General features: G+C 53.3%; 2 protein-coding genes across 2 annotated transcripts; one reads left to right on the top strand and one right to left on the bottom strand.

Moving 5' to 3' along the window:
• Positions 1-378: 378 nt before the first annotated feature.
• Positions 379-8,909, top strand: SELENOT (selenoprotein T). The gene is made up of 6 exons (XM_054385864.1): positions 379-521; positions 1,713-1,823; positions 3,016-3,142; positions 4,524-4,611; positions 6,316-6,467; positions 8,053-8,909. The coding sequence occupies exons 1-5, from the start codon at positions 379-381 to the stop codon at positions 6,438-6,440; spliced, it is 594 nt and encodes a 197-aa protein (XP_054241839.1). The 3' UTR covers positions 6,441-6,467; positions 8,053-8,909.
• Positions 8,910-9,619: 710 nt separating this feature from the next.
• Positions 9,620-17,702, bottom strand: ERICH6 (glutamate rich 6). Its single transcript, XM_054385763.1, has 12 exons — positions 17,468-17,702; positions 15,278-15,324; positions 15,062-15,178; positions 14,841-14,910; positions 14,563-14,752; positions 13,327-13,394; positions 12,433-12,545; positions 12,325-12,369; positions 12,118-12,203; positions 10,730-10,882; positions 10,265-10,496; positions 9,620-9,877 (listed from the first exon to the last, which is right to left on the bottom strand). The coding sequence occupies exons 1-12, from the start codon at positions 17,700-17,702 to the stop codon at positions 9,620-9,622; spliced, it is 1,614 nt and encodes a 537-aa protein (XP_054241738.1).
• Positions 17,703-18,242: the final 540 nt, after the last annotated feature.

Here is an 18,242-nt window from a genome sequence, read left to right on the forward strand (position 1 = left end):
GTGGTGCCCCTGGGCAGTGTTTTAATCTGCTTTTTATTTCCCGTTTTCATTTTCCCTTTTCCTGCGCCCTATATTCGTGACCGTTAAAACCATAGAGCCCAGGACGGTGGGGAGGGAGGTCGAGAAGGCGCCGGCTTGCTCACGGGCGGCCTCCGGGGTTCGGGCGTCAAAGCCGGGCCAGAGGGCTGCCGGGCCCGCGGCGCTCCCCGGCGGTCACGGCCCGGCAGCTCCCGGAGCCCTCGGGCTCGCGGCGTGGGGCGGGACCTGCGCGTGTCATGTGCCCGTGGCGCGTGCGTGGCGCGGGGCGGCACTCGCGTGACCTTGGCGCGGCGGCCGCGGGCGGGGCGAGGCAGAAGCAGCAGCAGCGGCGGCAGCGAAATGCGGGCGGCGGGAGCAGGGCTGCGGCTGCTGCTGCTGGTGCTGGCTCTGGCGGTGGGGCCGGGAGGCTCGGCGGAGCAGGGCGCGGCCAAGAAGCTGCGCATGGCCTACGCTACCGGGCCGCTCCTCAAGTTCCAGATCTGGTGAGAGCGCACGGCAAGATGGCGGCGCCCGCCGGGCCCGCGCCTCCCTCTCGTCTTCCCCTCAGCGCTGCGGCGACTGGGCCGCGGCCGCCGGGAACGCCCGGTGGGGCTGCCGGGGCACCGCCGCCCCCCGGCTCTGGCTAGGACGCGGCCGGGGCCGGCCCGGCGCCGCGGGCAGGGAGCGAGAGGCGAGAGCAGCGTCCCTAGGCCGTGGGGCAGGGGCGGGCTGCGGGGATGCGATGCTCTCTGGGCAGTGTTGGAGAAAGGGCTGAAAACATGGCGAGCCGTGGTAAAGTCTCTGAGTGCAGGCCAGTTTGGTGTGAGATGCGGTGTGTGGGTGACAGGGTCGCGTTTAAGACTGCAGTGAAGGCCTTGGGGGGGGGGGTGGGGGGGTGGTTAATGACCACTGCTGGCAGTGCAGGAGATCGGGGCCCCTCACGTCATTCGCAGACTTAGGCATGGAGTCCGTTGCTCCGAGCAAAATCTGCGGGAGCAGGAAGGAATCCGGCACTTCCCGCAGCACATAGAAATAAGAGCCGCCTTCCGCGCCCGTCACCGTGTTTACGCGGTGCTCGGAGGCCAGGGGCCGGGCCTCACTGCTGCTGCTCCGGGGCATACGGGCAACAGTCGCAGCGGTCCCCGGGGCAGAGTCTGGCTCAGGTTGTGTTCGGGGGATCTGTGAAGCGCCGCGACAGGCGAGCTCGGCAGGTATTTTCTATTCCGGCTGTCACAGAGGTGGTGGAGCCGTGAGCCAAAGCGAGCAGCTCTGTAATGTTTAACTCGTGTGCAGTTAATCTGCGCATCCTTAGAGAGAAGCGACTGAACGGTGTCCTTGGGCAGCCCTGGAAAGAGCTGACTTAACTCTGAGCGGTTAAACCCGTGTTGTAGGGAACCTTTTGCTTTGGACACAGAGCAGAGTGACACTTAGGCTGACTTTCTGACCTAACAGCTTTTAAGGGGGAAAAGAAGTAACTCTTCACTCCAAACCATGATGTCTGTGCTTATTTGTACAGCCCAGCTGGTGCAGCATCAAAGTGCCTCACTAGCTGCTGGGGGTTTGATGCATAACTTAACAACAGGTCAGTTTTATTCCTTGGCATGAAGAATGGCAGTTGGGTTTTGAAGGGAGTGGTGCAGGTAGTGGTGTTGCAGCGCTGCAGGCCTGTCACCATCACCCTGTCTTGTGTTTAGTGTCTCCTGAGGCTACAGGCGGGTGTTTGAGGAGTACATGCGGGTCATCAGCCAGCGGTACCCAGACATCCGGATCGAAGGGGAGAACTACCTTCCTCAACCTATCTATAGGTAAGCAAAGGGCTGCCAGGGCCAGCTGGTGTGCCAGCTTGTAAGCCCAACGTGGTGAGTGGTGAATGTGTGCATTCACACTTAAATAACACTGACAATGAAAATTTAAAGGGTCTTTTTTCCCCGTTAGGGTTGCATACAGGCAAAATTAACTTCTCCTTCCTAGACAGCCAGCTTAGTTTCCAAGTGTGAATGTTGCCAACTGAATATCTGTGTGATGACGCCTGTTGTGTTCCAGTCTGCAATAAATGAGACCATTGACTTTCCCCCACAGTGAATTTTTCCATCTTCATGCCGTGTCTGGGCATACATTTACATTCATGGCTCAAGCTTGGACACTTAGTGACAAATCCCTGTAATAGGTTCGGGTTGCAGAGGAGAGCAGAGTTTATCTCTTAATGTCTAAGCCGGGGGAGAGGCTTCTCCTGACATCTTTCACTGGAGAGACTACCAGGGTGTCCTTATTTGCAGTCTGAGGGGGAGCACAGAGAAAGTTTGGAAAAGACAAAACAAAAAGGGTGTTATTTGTGTTATTTAAACCACTGTGTATATGCCAGAGAGTGATACTGCAGTCACTGTGGTGGCTTCTGAACCACTTCTTGACCTAATTACTGTAATAATTGCAGTGGTAGGAATGCAATGAGACAGAGTTACCTCAGTGTGAATTTTCTCTCTGCCTGTAGGTTTAATTCCTGCAAAAAGCCATAAGGTTTTCTGTCTGCTGGAAGCATTCTTTATGGGGAAGTAGTGCTTGTCACTTTCAATTAAACCTGTCTGTCATACAGAGCAACTTCTTGAAGGAACTGTGTGGATGATCCAGCTTAGACACATACAGGCTGAAACAAAATGTCTGTTTGAGATCTGCTTAGGGAAAAGAAAGAAATTTGTGTGCAGAGCAGTGTCCTCCTGAGGCTGCCCACTCCCATTAGCTTGCACTGCTTTTTTGGTTTGTTTTTTTTTTTTTTTTTCTTCTTTACACCAAACTTACTTCAAATAAGTCTTGTATTTCCTCTGAAACATTTAATTGTACAATGGCAAAGCTCTTCTAGGAAGGTTGGTGGTTGGACTCGGCTCTTAGAGGTCTTGTCCAACCAAAACAATTGTTTGACTATGAATTACAGCTGTGTTGTGGTGAAGGAGTAGCTGAGCCTTCTGAGCTTCTGAGTTCCTTCTGTGTGTTGTCCCTTGACAGGCACATAGCATCCTTCCTGTCTGTCTTCAAACTAGTATTAATAGGCTTAATCATCATCGGCAAGGACCCGTTTGCTTTCTTTGGCATGCAAGCTCCAAGCATCTGGCAGTGGGGCCAAGAAAATAAGGTAAACACCATTCTTTGTTCTTTTGTTTTGAAAAAGCAGCTTTGGGATGACTTCATCAGAGGGCTCTAGGGGCAGCTCACCATTGTTAGTGATTTAACTTCCACAGGCTGCAGCCCTGGCAGAACCTTTGGGCTTCTATAACTAAACATGTTGAGAATTTCACAGCAGTGTAATAATTCTTAACAGCAGTGCTTCATGTTGTGACAGACCCAGATCTGGTTCTCAGTATCTCTCTTTCCAAGCTGATGATGCTGCAGAGGCACAGGCGAGGTTAATGTTGCTGACAAAGATGAGAAGATAAGATTGTACTGCTTAGGGCTCAAGAGCAAGAGTTTCCAGGGGTGTTGTTTGATGTAGAATTGCAGCTGCCCTTTTCTGTGTCTCATAGCTGTATGCAGTGGTTGCCTTCATCAGAGCGTTCCTAGAGGAGGCATGCAGTTAGGTGGGGGTTACTAAAATGAAGCTGAAAATTTGTGGGTGTTTTTGCAGAACATGACAGACTGTGCATTGTGGGAAGAGCAGCCCCATGAGTCAGTGCTGGGGTTGCTGACAGATAATGTCATTGTACTCTGACTTACAGTAGCCTTATTCCAGATTTATTCCACTCAGCAAAAGCAATTCATAAGTTTATTAACCTTTAGGTATCTTAGGGGTGCACAGAGCCTCAAACTGAGCTCCCCAGTGCAGTGTCTCTCTGTCACGACTTGGTTTGCACACACAGAAGCTGTGATAGTTCCTCTCGAATGACATGGCCCAAGTGGAGCTGAGCCAGGCTGGCTGTGCTAGCTGTGGCCTGTGATGGGGTACACAACCGTGCTGAACTCTCAGGTGTCACAGTAACTAACCTCTGTGCCTGAAAAGGGAAGTGTGAAGGTGCTGGTGGTGGGGGGGATGCTGCTTCTGCATGGATGGAGGTTGCATCATTTCATCCTGAGACACCAACACACAGAACATTCCAAACGGTTGGCCTGAAGAAATGCTGGAGGGCTGACAGCTTTTGTGAGCAAACCCAATTTGACTTGCTCTGCTGTTTGCATCTGTCCTGTGGGTCTTTGAGGTGTTGCTCTGACAGTGACAGGCAGTAGGCAGACCCCTGCCATCCTCTAGACAGGGGTCTGTGTGCAGATGGGCTGTTGAAGTGGCACTGGTTTGGGGAGGAATGCAGCCAGAAGATGTAGCTTGGTGTGAGTCAGGACAGTGTGCTCAGTGGTTTGATACCTGCCAGGGGAAGATGATGTGCACAGTCCTCTTTAGAACAGGAGGGTGTCTGCAGTTGGAAGGCTGCCTGGTAAACAGCAGAGGGGAATTCAAAGGTACCTGTACAATTCCAGTGCTTCAGAGAGGCTGAGATGGCTGAAGGGGGCTCTCTGTTCTCTCCCAGGTGTATGCCTGCATGATGGTCTTCTTCCTGAGCAACATGATTGAGAACCAGTGCATGTCCACGGGCGCCTTCGAAATCACTCTGAATGGTGAGCTGGGCTGTGTGCAGCTGAGGTGGGAGAGCTGCTGTGCCAGGGTGGAGGGATGGCATCTGCTGTGTTCCAGAGTGGAATGGTCTGTGGCAACTGCTCTCTGCCCGTCCTGAAGCCTCAGATGTGACCTGTACCTAATAAATGATGAAATCATAGCAGTCCTACACTGCAGTTTATAGAGCTGTCAGCTCCTTGTGTTTCAGAACAGCTGTGTGGAAGCTTACCTAGAGGAGTGCTCAGTTAATTAGGTGCTTTCCCTGTCCTGCTTCGTGGTGTGGTTGAGCCTTGGAACCCAGTGAAGCTATTGCTTGTCCCCATTTTTCCAGTACCAGCAGACAGCAATGCTGATTTTCCCGGTTCAGAGCCTGTGGAGCTTCTGCTTTCAAATAATGTTAGGGTTTTAAAGATGAGGTTAGCTTGATGGAGCACTGAAGTTTTCAAGCTCTGGGTGCAAGTCCATAATCTATTTCTGAGCTGTGTAATCTCTGTGATTGCAGTTGCACCAGGTGTGTTCCAGTGTAGTAATCTCTATGTTGTGTACTGCAGAGCCTTTGAGAGGCTGGCTTGCATCAGGGCACTCTCCATGCACTCCTAGTGCTGAATCCCAGATCACTGGCAGCAGAGCCTTTCTGGGGGTGACCAGACTTGTCTGGGCCACTGTGAGCTTTGGGTTGTGTTTGGGAGCAAGGTGGCTCCAGACTGGCTCTTGTTTTGTGATGGATTCATGCAGTGCTGTAGCAGTGAGGGAGATGTGAGGGAAGCTTTGTCCCCGTCAGCAATGAATGCTGTGTTCACCCTAAAGTGTTCGTGGGCTGTGCCTTTCTGGGGGGGACAATGGTTGCAGGCACATTGAGTGGAACCTTTCATGCCTGATTTTGGCAAGCAGAACTTCTGAGGCTCAACCTTAGGTGTTGGGCAGAGTGAGATGAAGACCAAGGAGACACACAAGTGTCAGATGCCCAGCAGTAGTTTAACACCTTGATATGCTCTTCTGCCACTCACTGACCTGTTTTCAGACATTCTGCCAGTAGACATGGTGACACTCCAGGTCTGTATGACTTACTCCTGAATGGAGGGAAGCATGAGACTGTTCTCCACTTTGGGCTTTAGTGGTTTGAAGCATAGGTGCTGGAGCACCTCTCCTATGAAAACAGACTGAGAGAGTTGGGGCTGTTCAGTCTGGAAAAGAGAAGGCTCTGAGGAGATCTTATTGTGGCTTTCCAGTATCTGAAGGGGGCTACAAGAAAGCTGGGGAGGGACTTTTGAGGGTGTCAGGTAATGATAGGACTGAGGGGAGTGGAACAAAACTAGAAATGGGTAGATTCAAACTGGATGTTAAGAAGAAATTCTTCCCCATGAGGGTGGTGAGACACTGGCACAGGTTGCCCAGGGAAGCTGGTGGTGGAAGCCTCATCCCTGGAGGTTTTTGCAGCCAGGCTGGAATTGGCTGTGAGCAACCTGCTGTAGTGTGAGGTGTCCCTGCCCATGGCAGGGGGGTGGGAACTGGCTGATCCTTGAGGTCCCTTCCAGCCCTGACAATTCTGTGATTCATTGTTGGTGCAGATGTTGTCCTTGGTACAAACCAGTACCAACTTGCATTGCTCCTTGATCTGTTCAACTCTTATGTTTTAAACCAGCCTTGTGTGTTTTCTGGCCATCAGTGCAATGGTGCTTTTCTCATCTCCATGTGTTCTCTGGCAGACGTTCCAGTGTGGTCCAAGCTGGAGTCTGGCCACCTCCCTTCCATGCAGCAGCTTGTACAAATCCTGGATAACGAAATGAAGCTCAACGTGCACATGGAGCCAATGCCTCACCACCGCTCATAGCCCCATCTGTCAGCGCCCAAACTTCTTGTAAGTCCTCTTCCAGTCACCAGGCTCTTGGCTTGGGCAGGAAGGATGGAGTGTTGCAGATAGAACTTTGTAGTTGTGCATTTGCCCACTTAAAAGGGTTTGACTGGAGAATCTGCCTCAGTGACACTAAGTAAATTGACCTGTGTGATTTGTAAGGGTGCCCAGAGAAGCTGTGCGAGCTCCAGGCCTGGCAGTGTTCAAAGCCAGGCTGTCTGGGGCCTTGAGCAATCTGGTCTAGTAGAAGGTGTCTCTGCCCATGGCAGGGGAGTTGGAACTAGATGGTCTTTAAAGTTCCTTCCAATCCAAACCAGTCTGTGGTTCTACGATTTTACTGGTGGGGAGCTGTGGTTTGGGGCCTGCCTGTTTCAGAGCTGGACGCTGGCATTCCTTTGGGCAGAGGAAGATGTTACCGAGTGCAGAGACCCCTGAGTGAGCACACTGAACCCTGCAGAGATCAGGAGAGTCACTGCATTCCATGCCTTGAAATAGTCTGTGTGAGTCTGTGTGCAGAGGGTTTCTCTTGTAACCCAGCTGAACTGCGTGGCCCTAGCAGGTAGAACATCGTGTGGGGAGCGGAGGCCTCACATCCATGCTGATGTATTCTATCAATATTATTTAGTATTTAAGTTTGGTGTTCACTGCCCTGTTCGCACAGGCTTGCTGAAACCCAGCACCTTCTGTGTGTGGATTTCATAGAATGGTTTGGGATGGAAAAGACCTTTTAGGATCATGGAGTCCAACCATTCTCTAACTCACCCAAGGCTGGTGCTAAATTGTGTCACTCTGCCTCTTAAACACCTCCAGGGACAGGGATTCAGTCACTACCCTGGGGAGCCAGTGCCAATGGTTGAGAACCCTTTCAGTGAAGAAGTTTCTTCAAATGCCCAACCTAAACCTCTCCTGGTGCAACTTGAGATCATTTCCTCTCATTCTGTCACTTGTTCCTTGGGAGACAAGACCATCTGCCACCTGGTTCCAAGCTCCTTTCAGGGAGTTGCAGAGCCAGAAGGGCTCTCCAGACTGAACACCACTTCCATCAGCTGCTCCTCACCAGATGATCTGGGGGCTCTGGGCGGTATTCTTCATTACAAAGCATCTGGCTGTCCCTTTGATGCTCCAGAGCACACTGAGACACGTGGGACTGTACTCAATGGGGCAGGAGCCTAGAGAAGCAGCAGCACCCCCTATGCAGCCATTTCTACCCACACCTGTGAGCCTCTGAGGAGACCTTGCTGTGGCTCTCCAGTATCTGGAGGGGCCTACAAGAAAGCTGGGGAGGGACTTTTTAGGGTGTCAGGGAGTGATAGGACTGGGGGGAATGGATCCAAGCTAGAGGAGGGTAGATTTAGATTAGATGTTAGGAAGAAGTTCTTCCCCATGAGGGTGGTGAGACACTGGCACAGGTTGCCCAGGGAGGTGGTAGAAGCCTCATCCCTGGAGGGTTTTAAGGCCAGGCTGGATGTGGCTGTGAGCAACCTGCTGTAGTGTGAGGTGTCCCTGCCCATGGCAGGGGCTTGGGACTGGATGAGCCTTGAGGTCCCTTCCAACCCTGACAAATGCAGTGATTCTGTGTCTCCATTTGCAGGCATTGAGTGGTGGTCTGCTGAGGCCACGTGGCTCAGACCCATGAAGGCCTGCACTGAAGACAGGTCACTGTTGGTGCAGGCTGGATGCTTCTCTGGCAGCCACGTTGTGCCTCCTGGCAAAGAAGGCTTTGGTGAGAGGCTCCTCCGCGCTGGGCCACTCTGCGCCGCGCAGCCCTGCCGCGCAGTCATCCCCCAGGGGTTTTGTAAGAGGCCACCCGCCCGTGCTCAGCAAGGCAGGCAGTGCCCATGGTAACTTATTTTGTATTCATCTTCCACACCACAGCAGATTGAGTTCAGACCAGATGTTTTTTGTTGCTTTTCATTCGTTCGTTTGTTTTGTTGTTGTTTTTTTTTCCCCTTGGGAAACAAAACAAGAAAAAAAAAGTTTGTCTAATCTGTTGTATTTTATATGAATTTATGTTCTTTTTGTAGTTCAAAATGGAGTTATAGGAGTGTCTGATGTTGTCCTCCAACTGTTAAGTAATTGACAGCTGTCTCTCAAAATAACCTCTTAAGGTGGCTAAAGCAGGTTTGTATATTTTTCAGGCTATATGGGAGAGTCAAACAGTGGCTTCTGTGCTAAATGATAGAGAATCAATTGTGTGCAGGGTAGGGACAGCACCGTGTGAGTTTGGTCAAAGTAAAGCCCAGCTGCTCTCTCAGTTGTGCTGGCCAGCTCCAGAGGCTGTTCTGAGAGCATTCCCAGAGAGGCTGGGCCTTCCTGCTATCCTCAACAGGAACCAAGGAAGTCAGCTGAAATAAAGATGTCTCATTTCCTGTGTGAAGTCCCTTGTTCGAGTCACTGACAGATATTCTTAGAACTGCAATTGAAAAAAAGAAGTGCATAAAAAGCCTACTTTCCAAAGTCATCAATCTGGTGTTTGTCTTTGTTTAGGCCCCTGCCAGCCTGCAGGTGCCTGGGGGAGCAGGCTGGGCTTTATCCCTCTGTGTGCCTGCCAGAGCTTCACTGTAACAGCAGCTCAGGTGCTGCTCTGCAGCTGAGGGGTTAATGCCAGGTCTCAGACACTGCTCTGTCCTGAGGCTGAGGATGCCTTCCTGGCCTGCTGTGAGCAGCAGACTGCAGCCTGTCTGCAGTTCTTCCTCATTGTCCCTCCTGGCTGTGGTGTGCTCCAAGCAGGATGGGAGGCTTGGTCCCAGCAGCACCTGCCTCCCACACCGTTTTCTGTCCCTGCTCTGAGCTGCAGGGTCTCACACCCCTGTAAAACCAGCTCAAGGACTTACTGGATCCTTCTTCTCCAGCACTGTCTCTGGGTGGGGAGGGAGATTGTCTGCTGGGACAGTAAATGGGGTGAGAAGGGGCTCTGCAGAGCTGGGAGGAAAGTGGTGGCCACAGCAGGCAAGAGTTGTCTTTGGCCCTCCCTCGAGGTTAGGGACTGGTGTAAGAAGCGTTTAGGGGCTGGTGCAAGAAGTGTTTCAGGCAACCAGGGGGACTCTGCCTGCCCAGCTGGGCAGAGAAGAGTCCATGCCAGGTGTCAGAAAGGTGTTGCTCATCACAACCACTGAACACAGGAAGGAGCCTCAAGGCTGCTGGGACTGTGATGGTGCTCAGTCCTCAGCGTTTACTATCGCCCGCACCGAGCTGCGCAGCTCCTCGCTCATCTCCGGACATGTGCACAGCTCCAAGATCTTCCAAGTCTGTGTGGTCAGGAATGCTGGGGGCTTGATCTTGTCCCACTGCTCGGTAGAAGGAAAGGTCAAGCACCCACGCAACCTGTCCAGGAGCTGCAGGATCCTCACTCTGAAGGCAAGCAGCAGGAGCTCTCCTTCGCCCAGTGGGGTGGGAGGACGCAGCCAGCTGCTGACCTGGGGGGCAGAGGGGGATGTTGTCAGCAGAGGTACAGCAGCATGGGATGGGACTCTAGTGTCTCCTCAGTGGATGAACCTGCCTCTGTGGCAGGAGTCTATAGAAGAAGGGAGCTGCCATTCACCGTGCCCACATGGGTGCCTACCTGGGGACACAGCCAGGGACACCAGGGACCTGGCCGGGAGTGCCTCCCTCCCTCCACAGCCGCTTGGAGGGAGTCAGGGCTGGTAAGCCCCTGGATGCATGGAACTGAGCATGGATGCACCTCCCCTGTTGGCTGTTCTGGGGGCAGGACCACGGGGCACCACAGAATGAGCATAGTTTCCCCATGGTTGGGAGCTTGTCTAGCTGCCCCACGCCTGCTATGTGTGGAGCTGAGGCAGTACCTGCACTTTGGTTCCCACGTTGAGCTTTGCTTGTCGCCCCATGGCAAGGAAGGAGACGATGATCTTGTCCTGTCCCAGGATCCTGACCCCCACGTACTGGTTCAGGGAGATGAAGATGGGGCTCAGTGGGACCTGGGGCTCAGAAGACATGAGCGTGCTGGGCCACCTCCACCTTCTCACCCTGCTGCCTCTTTGGTTGAAGTACTGCCCTCCCCAAGTATCCATGTTTATCCTGCAATGGAGGAAAATCACAGCTCTGCACCCTGCCTGGCTGATGTTCCTGGGGGATGGGACAGAGGCACAGCTCCTTTGGGATCTAGCCCCCATTACAGGACACAGCTAGGGCAGCCTCCCTCCTCTGAGAGCTGTTGTGTTTCACTTTTTCGATACTGTTACAGGTACCTTTTGTGGCCTTTGAAGGTTGTGGGGTGGAGAGCAGAGCTGCTCTGGCTGGCAGGAACCTACCAGATGGTGCCGCTGGGGTAGTAGCAGGTGCTTCTGCCCCGGGACTGAAACACTGCTTGTATCTTAGCATTGCTGGGCCTGTCCTCCTGCACGATGCAAACCAGCTGGGCTTTGTGCCTTACGACCATGACTGCCAGGTTGCCAGATGGGTAGCTGCCAGCTAAGGTGCTCATAACCCTGTTTTTGTCTGGTTGGTCTCCTATTGCATACTGAAAACTTGAGAGCACTGCTGTGGAGCGTAAAAAGGGACATGCTGCCCACAGCCCAGTGTGGGAGCAGTGGTAGGGTGCTGCCAGCATCACCTGGGACACAGCCAGAGCTTTCCTCCTAGGTAGAAGTACTCTGTGTACAGTGTTGGTTTCTAACCTGTCACCCAGGCACACCCACTTAGCAAATGCGTTTTGTAGGCACGTTCTTGGACAAGTCTTAGGGTGGTAGTAGCTGAGCAAAGTGAAGTGTCCAAATCATTCAGCCTGAGTGACAGCAGAGAAAAGGGGCAGGTGATGTACTCACAGAGGAAAAAAAATCCAAACAGGGGGGAAAGAACCCTTGTCCCTGCAGCCTGGCTGGAATGTGTGCAGACAGCAGGTATTTGTGTATCACTCGCATTTCCCTCCACCCAGACCTGTGACTCTGAGTGCTCACGTTTGTGGCAACTGCCTTTGCCACTGCAGTGACTGGCAGCTTCCCTGGCTGGAAGGGGAGCCTAGAGGGCACAGCACAGGAGTACCCTCAAGCCTGTTTGCTTTGGTGGCAAAGCTCAGGTGCAGTTGTATACCCTGGGTCAGAAAGAATTCAGCCACAGGAAGGAAAAACGTGGGTGACTTACTAATGTTTCTGTTCAAACACCAGCAAAGACAACCCAAAAGCTGCAGGGTCCTTTGGGGAAGCTGCCATGGGTTTGTCCCTTCAAATGGAACTTGTAGTTACACTGGGGATTGCAGTTTTTCCCTACACCTCTTGGGTACTCACAGGATCACAAGATCTTAGTGGTTGGAAGGGACCTCTGAAGATCATCAAGTCCAACTCCCTGCACACAGGACACAGCTGGTGCTGGTGGGAGACCTTATGCTGGTTTGCCTCGGGGGGAAGAGCACTTTCAGAGCCCTCAGGGGTGGCCAAAGCTTGGGAGCAGGGCTGAACACAGAGCCAGTGCACTTCTTTAGCTGGCTATTAGAGACACAAGTGCTCATCCTTTCCCTGAAGCTATGGCTGCTCTCAAAAGCATCAGACCAAGAGCTAGGCAAGCAGGTTGCATGTTCCCTGCCGCTTGCTTTGGGCTGTGGCAGTGAGCATGAGCAGGTTATCTGGTGACAAAGCAGATAACGAACTGAAAACTGCGGCTATAGCCCCGGGCTAAGGCCAAGAATTCAGCCCGCAAAGGATACAGTAGGTGTGCTGTTCCATCCGGCAGCATGGTGAGGAATTTCCCTCCGTCTTTGTAGTGTTTTTCCAACAGTTCATTCTTCACCACCTGAGATTGGAGAAGAAAGGGTGAAAGAGGTAGGAGCAGCCCTGCACCAGCCCTGCTCCAGCCACCCCGCAGCATGGGCACGGCCGGGCACAGCCCGTGGGCACCGGCAGCAGCCGCTCACCTTGCCCCCCAAGAGGGTGAAGTCGCAGCAGGTTAGGCTGGAGGACTCCTCGGGCCCCTCCTGGGGCCACTCCTCAGGGCCCTTCTCGGGCTTCTCCTTGGGCCCCACCTCGGGCCCCTTGCCGGGCCCTGACGCTTGCTCACCGGGCACCAGCGTCCAGCCTGAGGGCGATGGGGGCTCCCGAGACAGCAGGTAGGAAATGTTGTCACCCTGGCTGGAGTCTGGAGAGCAGAGGGAGAGGGTGGGCATCGGGCTGGGCATCAGCCTGGGCTGGTCCCTCTGCAAGGAGGCTGCAGCCTGGGGTGCTGGAACTTCTGGCTGAAAGACTTCATCCCAGGAGTCTGTCTTGGGCTATTTTCTATCTACTGAGGACAGTTCAAAGTGTTCAGGAGTTCTGAGCACAGGGGTAGGAAAGAAGATGCAGTTTCCCCCTGTATGTATATACACACACATCTGTGTGAGTGCAGAAGGACTTTGGATAGCATTCCCAGCTCCAAGAGCTGAAATCCTTGGTGCCTCAGTGCCCTGCATCCTCTCTGGAAATGCTTCATCTGCTCTCAAAGTACCTTTGATTTTGCAGCTAGAGCCAAAGGGCTGCTCAGTCACCCACAGCCCAGGCTAGCAACAAGTGCAGCATTCCCCTGATGAGGTGAAACATTCATCAACCTGATCCTGGCAGTTCCCACCCCTCCTGGCATGGCTTTGCTAAGTTGCTCTTCCCTAAGGTCATGTCTGTGCCTCTCAGCTGAACGTTCAGATACAAATACTGCAAGTCTCAGCACAGAGCTCCTCTGTGCAGTGTGAGGCTGACTGCTCCTAGGTTTTCCTGTGAGGGATTATTTAATGTGGCAGTGTCTAGTTTAATGGGGGCTGCACATGGGAGCTAACATGTCTCAGACTAAATCCTCCTGTTGAATTAGAGAGCATTAGAGACCAGTGACCTCACCAAATTCACTGGTGTGATAAACAGACACAGAAATGCATAAGGAAATGCAAACTCACCCACAGCTGTGCCCTGTGGCTCTGCTGCCAGGAAGGATAACTGTTGGGCCAACAGCCTCTCCTGCTGCCTGGAAAAGGAGAACATTCCCAATGATCCTTCTCTGAAAGCTACAGCTGATGGATATGTTTGCCCTAGAACACAAGTTTCTGAGCCTGTTCTTCACTTGGAATCATGTAATCATAGAATTGTCAGGGTTGGAATAGACCTCAAGGCTCATCCAGTTCCAACCCCCCTGCCATGGGCAGGGACACCTCACACTACAGCAGGTTGCTCACAGCCACATCCAGCCTGGCCTTAAACACCTCCAGGGATGAGGCTTCCACCACCTCCCTGGGCAACTTGCCAGTGTCTCACCACCCTCATGGGGAAGAATTTCTTCCTAACATCCAATCTGAATCTACTCATTTCAATTTTTGTTCCATTCCCCTTAGTCCTATCACTACCTGACACCCTAAAAAGTGTCCCTCCCCAGCTTTCTTCTAGGTCCCTTTAAGATACTGGAAAGCCACAATAAGGTCTCCTCAGAGCCTTCTCCAGACTGAACAACCCCAACTCTCTCAGTCTGTCTTCATAGGAGAGGGAAGGAAAAGCAAGCCATCACTTACATGATTGCAAATAACAGTTAAGGCCAGGGAGTGTCACCAAAAGAATAGTATCTTGGCAAAACGGAATTACTCCATGCAGAGATTTCTGTGACCAGCCCCTACCATGGCCACCACCAGACTGCAAAGGATCAAGGCAATTAATGCCTCCTGATGCTTTAAGCTTGTGCTTAGGTATCTGTGTAACCTCTGGGCCTCCAGCAGAAGTGGAACTTGCAGAGGTCTCATGACTCAGGAAGCTGGAACCGAAACACTTGTCACAGTTCATGCAGCAAAACAGAGAAATAGAGATTCCAGCTTTGTTTCAGCACCTGAGGCAAGAGCTAGGCTCCAATATCATACTTGGCACAGCTGTGGTTAGAGCTTTGGCTCTGCTGCCTCTAGGTGCCATGTGTGCCAGCAGGGCAATGAATGCTTTCCTCAGCACCTATCTCACCACCTTCTAGTGCAGCCCAGTGAGAGAAAAGCCAAGAGTGTCCACATAGAACATGAACTTGGGTGGCCTAAAGCAAATTTGTTCTTTCATTCCCCCTTGCTGAAGTTCCATTTTCCTAACCTGTCTTTTCCCTCCAGCTTCACCTGCTCCTCACACAGACCCAGCCCACAGTTCTCCCAGTGGCCATGCCACAGTACCCTTGGCAGGCTCTGTCTTTTGCCAGCTGCCTCTCAGCTTTGGTGCTGGCAGGTTTATGGGAGCTGACAGCAGCAGCAGCAGCAGCAGCATCTCTGAGGACATCTTCACGGTTCCTCCTCTCACTGATGATGAACTCATAGAGGTCTCGGCGGTGCTCACAGCAGAAATTCTGATGGGCAGGAGAAGTGTGCCATGAGTGCAGCCCTTCCACAGCAACCCCCTGCTGATCCTTCCCCTCAGCTTACAGAGTCATCATCCTGTGCCAGCAGGGAATCCTTTTCCAAGGCAGGGAATGGCTTCAGGAGGCTGCCACAGTACTCACACCTTGGGGCAGGGTCCTCCTGTGCCTGAAGGAGAGACATGGAGGATGGAAAGGTGGTGCCAGCACACAGCTCCTGCTCACCCTGGGGAAAGGGCTCTGCTCAGAACAGGCTGTCAGACAGATCTGTGCCTGCGATGTCCTGGAATGATTTCACTGATCCTGAGCCTGAGGCTCACCTCAGCCTGTGGCTTTTCTTGGGAGGATTCCGGTCTATAGGCCAGCAGCGTGGGCAGGCCGACGGAGGGCAGCGTGCACAGAGACTTCTTGAACAGCTTCACAAAATCCTCTTGGAACTCAAAGCAGAAAACACCAAGAGCAATGTGGAGTCATATCTTTGCTCAGGGGTAGACCCCTTGAGCATAAATGCACACACAGCCCAGGCAAGTCCTTACCTCCATGTCACACAGAACATCCAGGCTGCCGGACTCCTCTGACAGGGCTGCAAGTAACAGCAACGAGAACTGCTGAGCACTGGCACCATGCCCTCGGGACTCTGCTCCCCCAAGCACGGCTCTTTGGGCCCTTTTGCAGCATGCCAGCCACAGCAGCTGCCCCAGACCTTCACACTCTGTCCTACACTCCCAGGACAACTCTGTGTCTGCAAGTGACTTCTCCCAGTGCTTGAGGGGTTGGAACTGGGCATGGACATTGGATCATAGAATGGTCCAGGCTGGAAGGGGCTTCCAAAGGGCATCCAGTCTGACCTCCCCGCAGTCAGCAGGGACAACCCCAATTAGGTCAGGCTGCCTAGGGCCTCACCTTGAATATCTCCAGGGAAGGGACCTCAACAACCTCCCTGGGCAACCTGTTCCAGTGTTCCACCACCCTCATAGAGAAGAACTTGTTCCTAACATCCAATCTAAATCTGCCCTTCTCTAGTTTGAAGCCAGGGCTTTACAGGGTCACACCACGGAAGTCATGGCGACAGCTTATTGCTTAGAGTCACTGACTTGTGGCACTCATCCAATGTTTCAGAGCATTTCCAGCCTCTCTTGTCATAAAAAGAAAGAGCTGTGGAGACAAACAAAGTTTTTTTTTCCTCTCATTTCCAAGTGGCAATCCACACTCTGTGAGTGCATTGAAGTTTCTTGTGGCCTTTGGGGGGGGGGACAGGAAACATCTCAGATGACAGGACTGGATGTCTACCACTGTCCTCAGCAGCCTCAGGTTCCCTCTTGGCAAGCAGTGCCACTGACAAGTCCCTTCACCTCAGGGGCACAGCTGTGTGCTATCCCCCACACATCACCTTCTGTTTGGACATCAACGTGGCTGGCATGCCAGCTGCCATGGGCTCCCCTTTAGGCAGACTAAATACATCCCTGGTGTTTCTAATCCTGAATTTCATCCCTCCTTGGTGCACCCAAGTTGTACTGTCCTTCTAAGTAAGCTTGTCCTGCTCTCCAGAAAGCAGCTGGGTGAAACTCTGGGCAGGCAGAATCACAGAATTCTCAGGGTTGGAAGGGACCTCAAGGCTCATCCAGTTCCAACCCCCCCTGCCATGGGCAGAGACACCTCACACTACAACAGGTTGCTCACAGCCACATCCAGCCTGGCTGCAAAAACCCTCCAAGGATAAGGCTTTCACCCCCTCCCTGGGCAACCTGTGCCAGTGTCTCACCACCCTCATGGGGAAGAATTTCTTCCTAACATCCAATCTGAATCTCCCCATTTCTAGTTTTGTTCCATTCCCCCCAGTCCTATCACTCCCTGACTCCCTGACACTCCCCAGCTTTCTTGTAGCCCCCTTCAGATACTGGAAGGCCACAAGAAGGTCACCTCAGAGCCTTCTCTTCTCCAGACTGCACAACCCCAACTCTCTCAGACTGCCTCCATAGCAGAGCAGCTCCAGCCCTCTGCTCATCCTTGTGGCCCTTTTCTGGACACCTTCCAGCACCTACAGATCCTTCTTGTAATAAGGGCTCCAGAACTGGCTGCAATACTCTAGGTGGGGTCTTTCTCTAATCCCTTCTTTTTTTGGGAAGTATGGAAAACTCAGAATGTGTTTTCCAGGGCTTCCAGCTGATTGCTTGCTGTTTTGTGGCCCAGCTCATGCCTGCTCTCAGAGGCACATGGGATGTGGGAGATGCTCTCCTACAGAGGAGGGCTGCCTGGCACTGAACATGAGATTATTGGATGTGAACAAAAGCACCGAGCTCAGGCAGTGACCTTCACTGCCACACTGTGTGCCAAGGCACAGCGCTGCGCTGCAGCAGGCAGGGGAAGGGGCTGGGCACACATTGTGAGGATGGCTCAGCCGAGTGGGAGGGGAAGGGGTTGGTGTGTTCTCAGCTCTCCTGAGAGGCCTCACAGAACACAACGCGCTGTTCCTGCCATCGCCCAGCGCTCCTGTGCCAGCTGGCAGAGCCCCTGCGCCCGAACGGGACCAGGCGGCTGCTCTGGAAGGGACTCTGCAGAGAGGGGACCGCAGAGAGGCTCCTGGGGCTGCTCCCGGGGCTGCAGCCACTCTGCAAAAGGATCTCCGTGAAACTGCAAAACCGGAGAGAGGCAGCGGGACAGGAGGCAGCTTGAAGGGGAGGCAGCAGAGGAGAGCAGCCCCGAGGATGATCAGAGCCGGTCCTTACTTGAGTCCCTGCGGCCGTAGCCCTGAAACCGGCCGGCCTCCGTCTCCAGCGACATTGCCACCGCCGGCAGCTCCCACCTCGCCTCGCGATCGCCGCTTCCCGCGGTTTCCATCGCCCTGAGTTTAAGACACAATCCCCCGTAAGTCACGGTGGGCGCTCGGCAGCCGCACGGCGCCGCTCCCGGCCCGTACCGGCCCCGCTCCCGGCTCCGGCGCCGCTCCGCTCCCGTCTCCATGGCAGCGCGTCGGGCGCGGGGGCTGCCGGACGAGACGGGGCCGAGCCCGGGGCGGCTCCGCTTCAAGCGGGAAGCGGCGGGGCTGGCACTGCGCTTTCTTTGGCTTCGGTACCCGCTCCGTGGGCTGGTGTGGGTCTCGTAGAGCTGGTTTCTGAGCAAGGGGTGACGGTAGCTCCCCCACCCCCGCCGTCCCCCGGGAGGGCCGCGCCGTGTGCGCGGTGCAGCGGAGGATGCTGGAGGCAGAGCCGGGACGGGAGGCGGTCTGGTGCTGTGTGATGGTTTGAAACTGTCTTTTTAATTTTTCCTTGCAAAGTTCAAAACAGAGAAAGTGAAAGAGTGTAAATAAGTCACTATTGGGTATAAGAAAGCAAAATAACGATTGTTCTAAACACTTCCATTGGATAGATAGAAATGTTTAAGAACTATTACCCAAAACAAAGTGGGCACTCTGCACATTCTGCGTTCGGCAGTGGGGGCAGTTGCTGGGCTGTCTGGCTGCTGTTTTTTCTTCTCTTCTGGCTGAAGATAACACACTGACCT

The sequence above is a fragment of the Indicator indicator genome, chromosome 13 (assembly GCF_027791375.1).
Source record: "Indicator indicator isolate 239-I01 chromosome 13, UM_Iind_1.1, whole genome shotgun sequence".
Taxonomy (NCBI): Eukaryota; Metazoa; Chordata; class Aves; order Piciformes; family Indicatoridae; genus Indicator; species Indicator indicator.

Coding starts and splice junctions, on each gene's coding strand:
- ERICH6 (XM_054385763.1), bottom strand. CDS start 17,702: ATGGAGACGGGAGCGGAGCGGCGCCGGAGCCGGGAGCGGGGCCGGTAC. Junction 12,204..12,324: donor TCACCCTCTTGGGGGGCAAG/GTGAGCGGCTGC, acceptor CTCCAATCTCAG/GTGGTGAAGAATGAACTGTT. Junction 10,883..12,117: donor GATGGAACAGCACACCTACT/GTATCCTTTGCG, acceptor CTTAGCTGGCAG/CTACCCATCTGGCAACCTGG.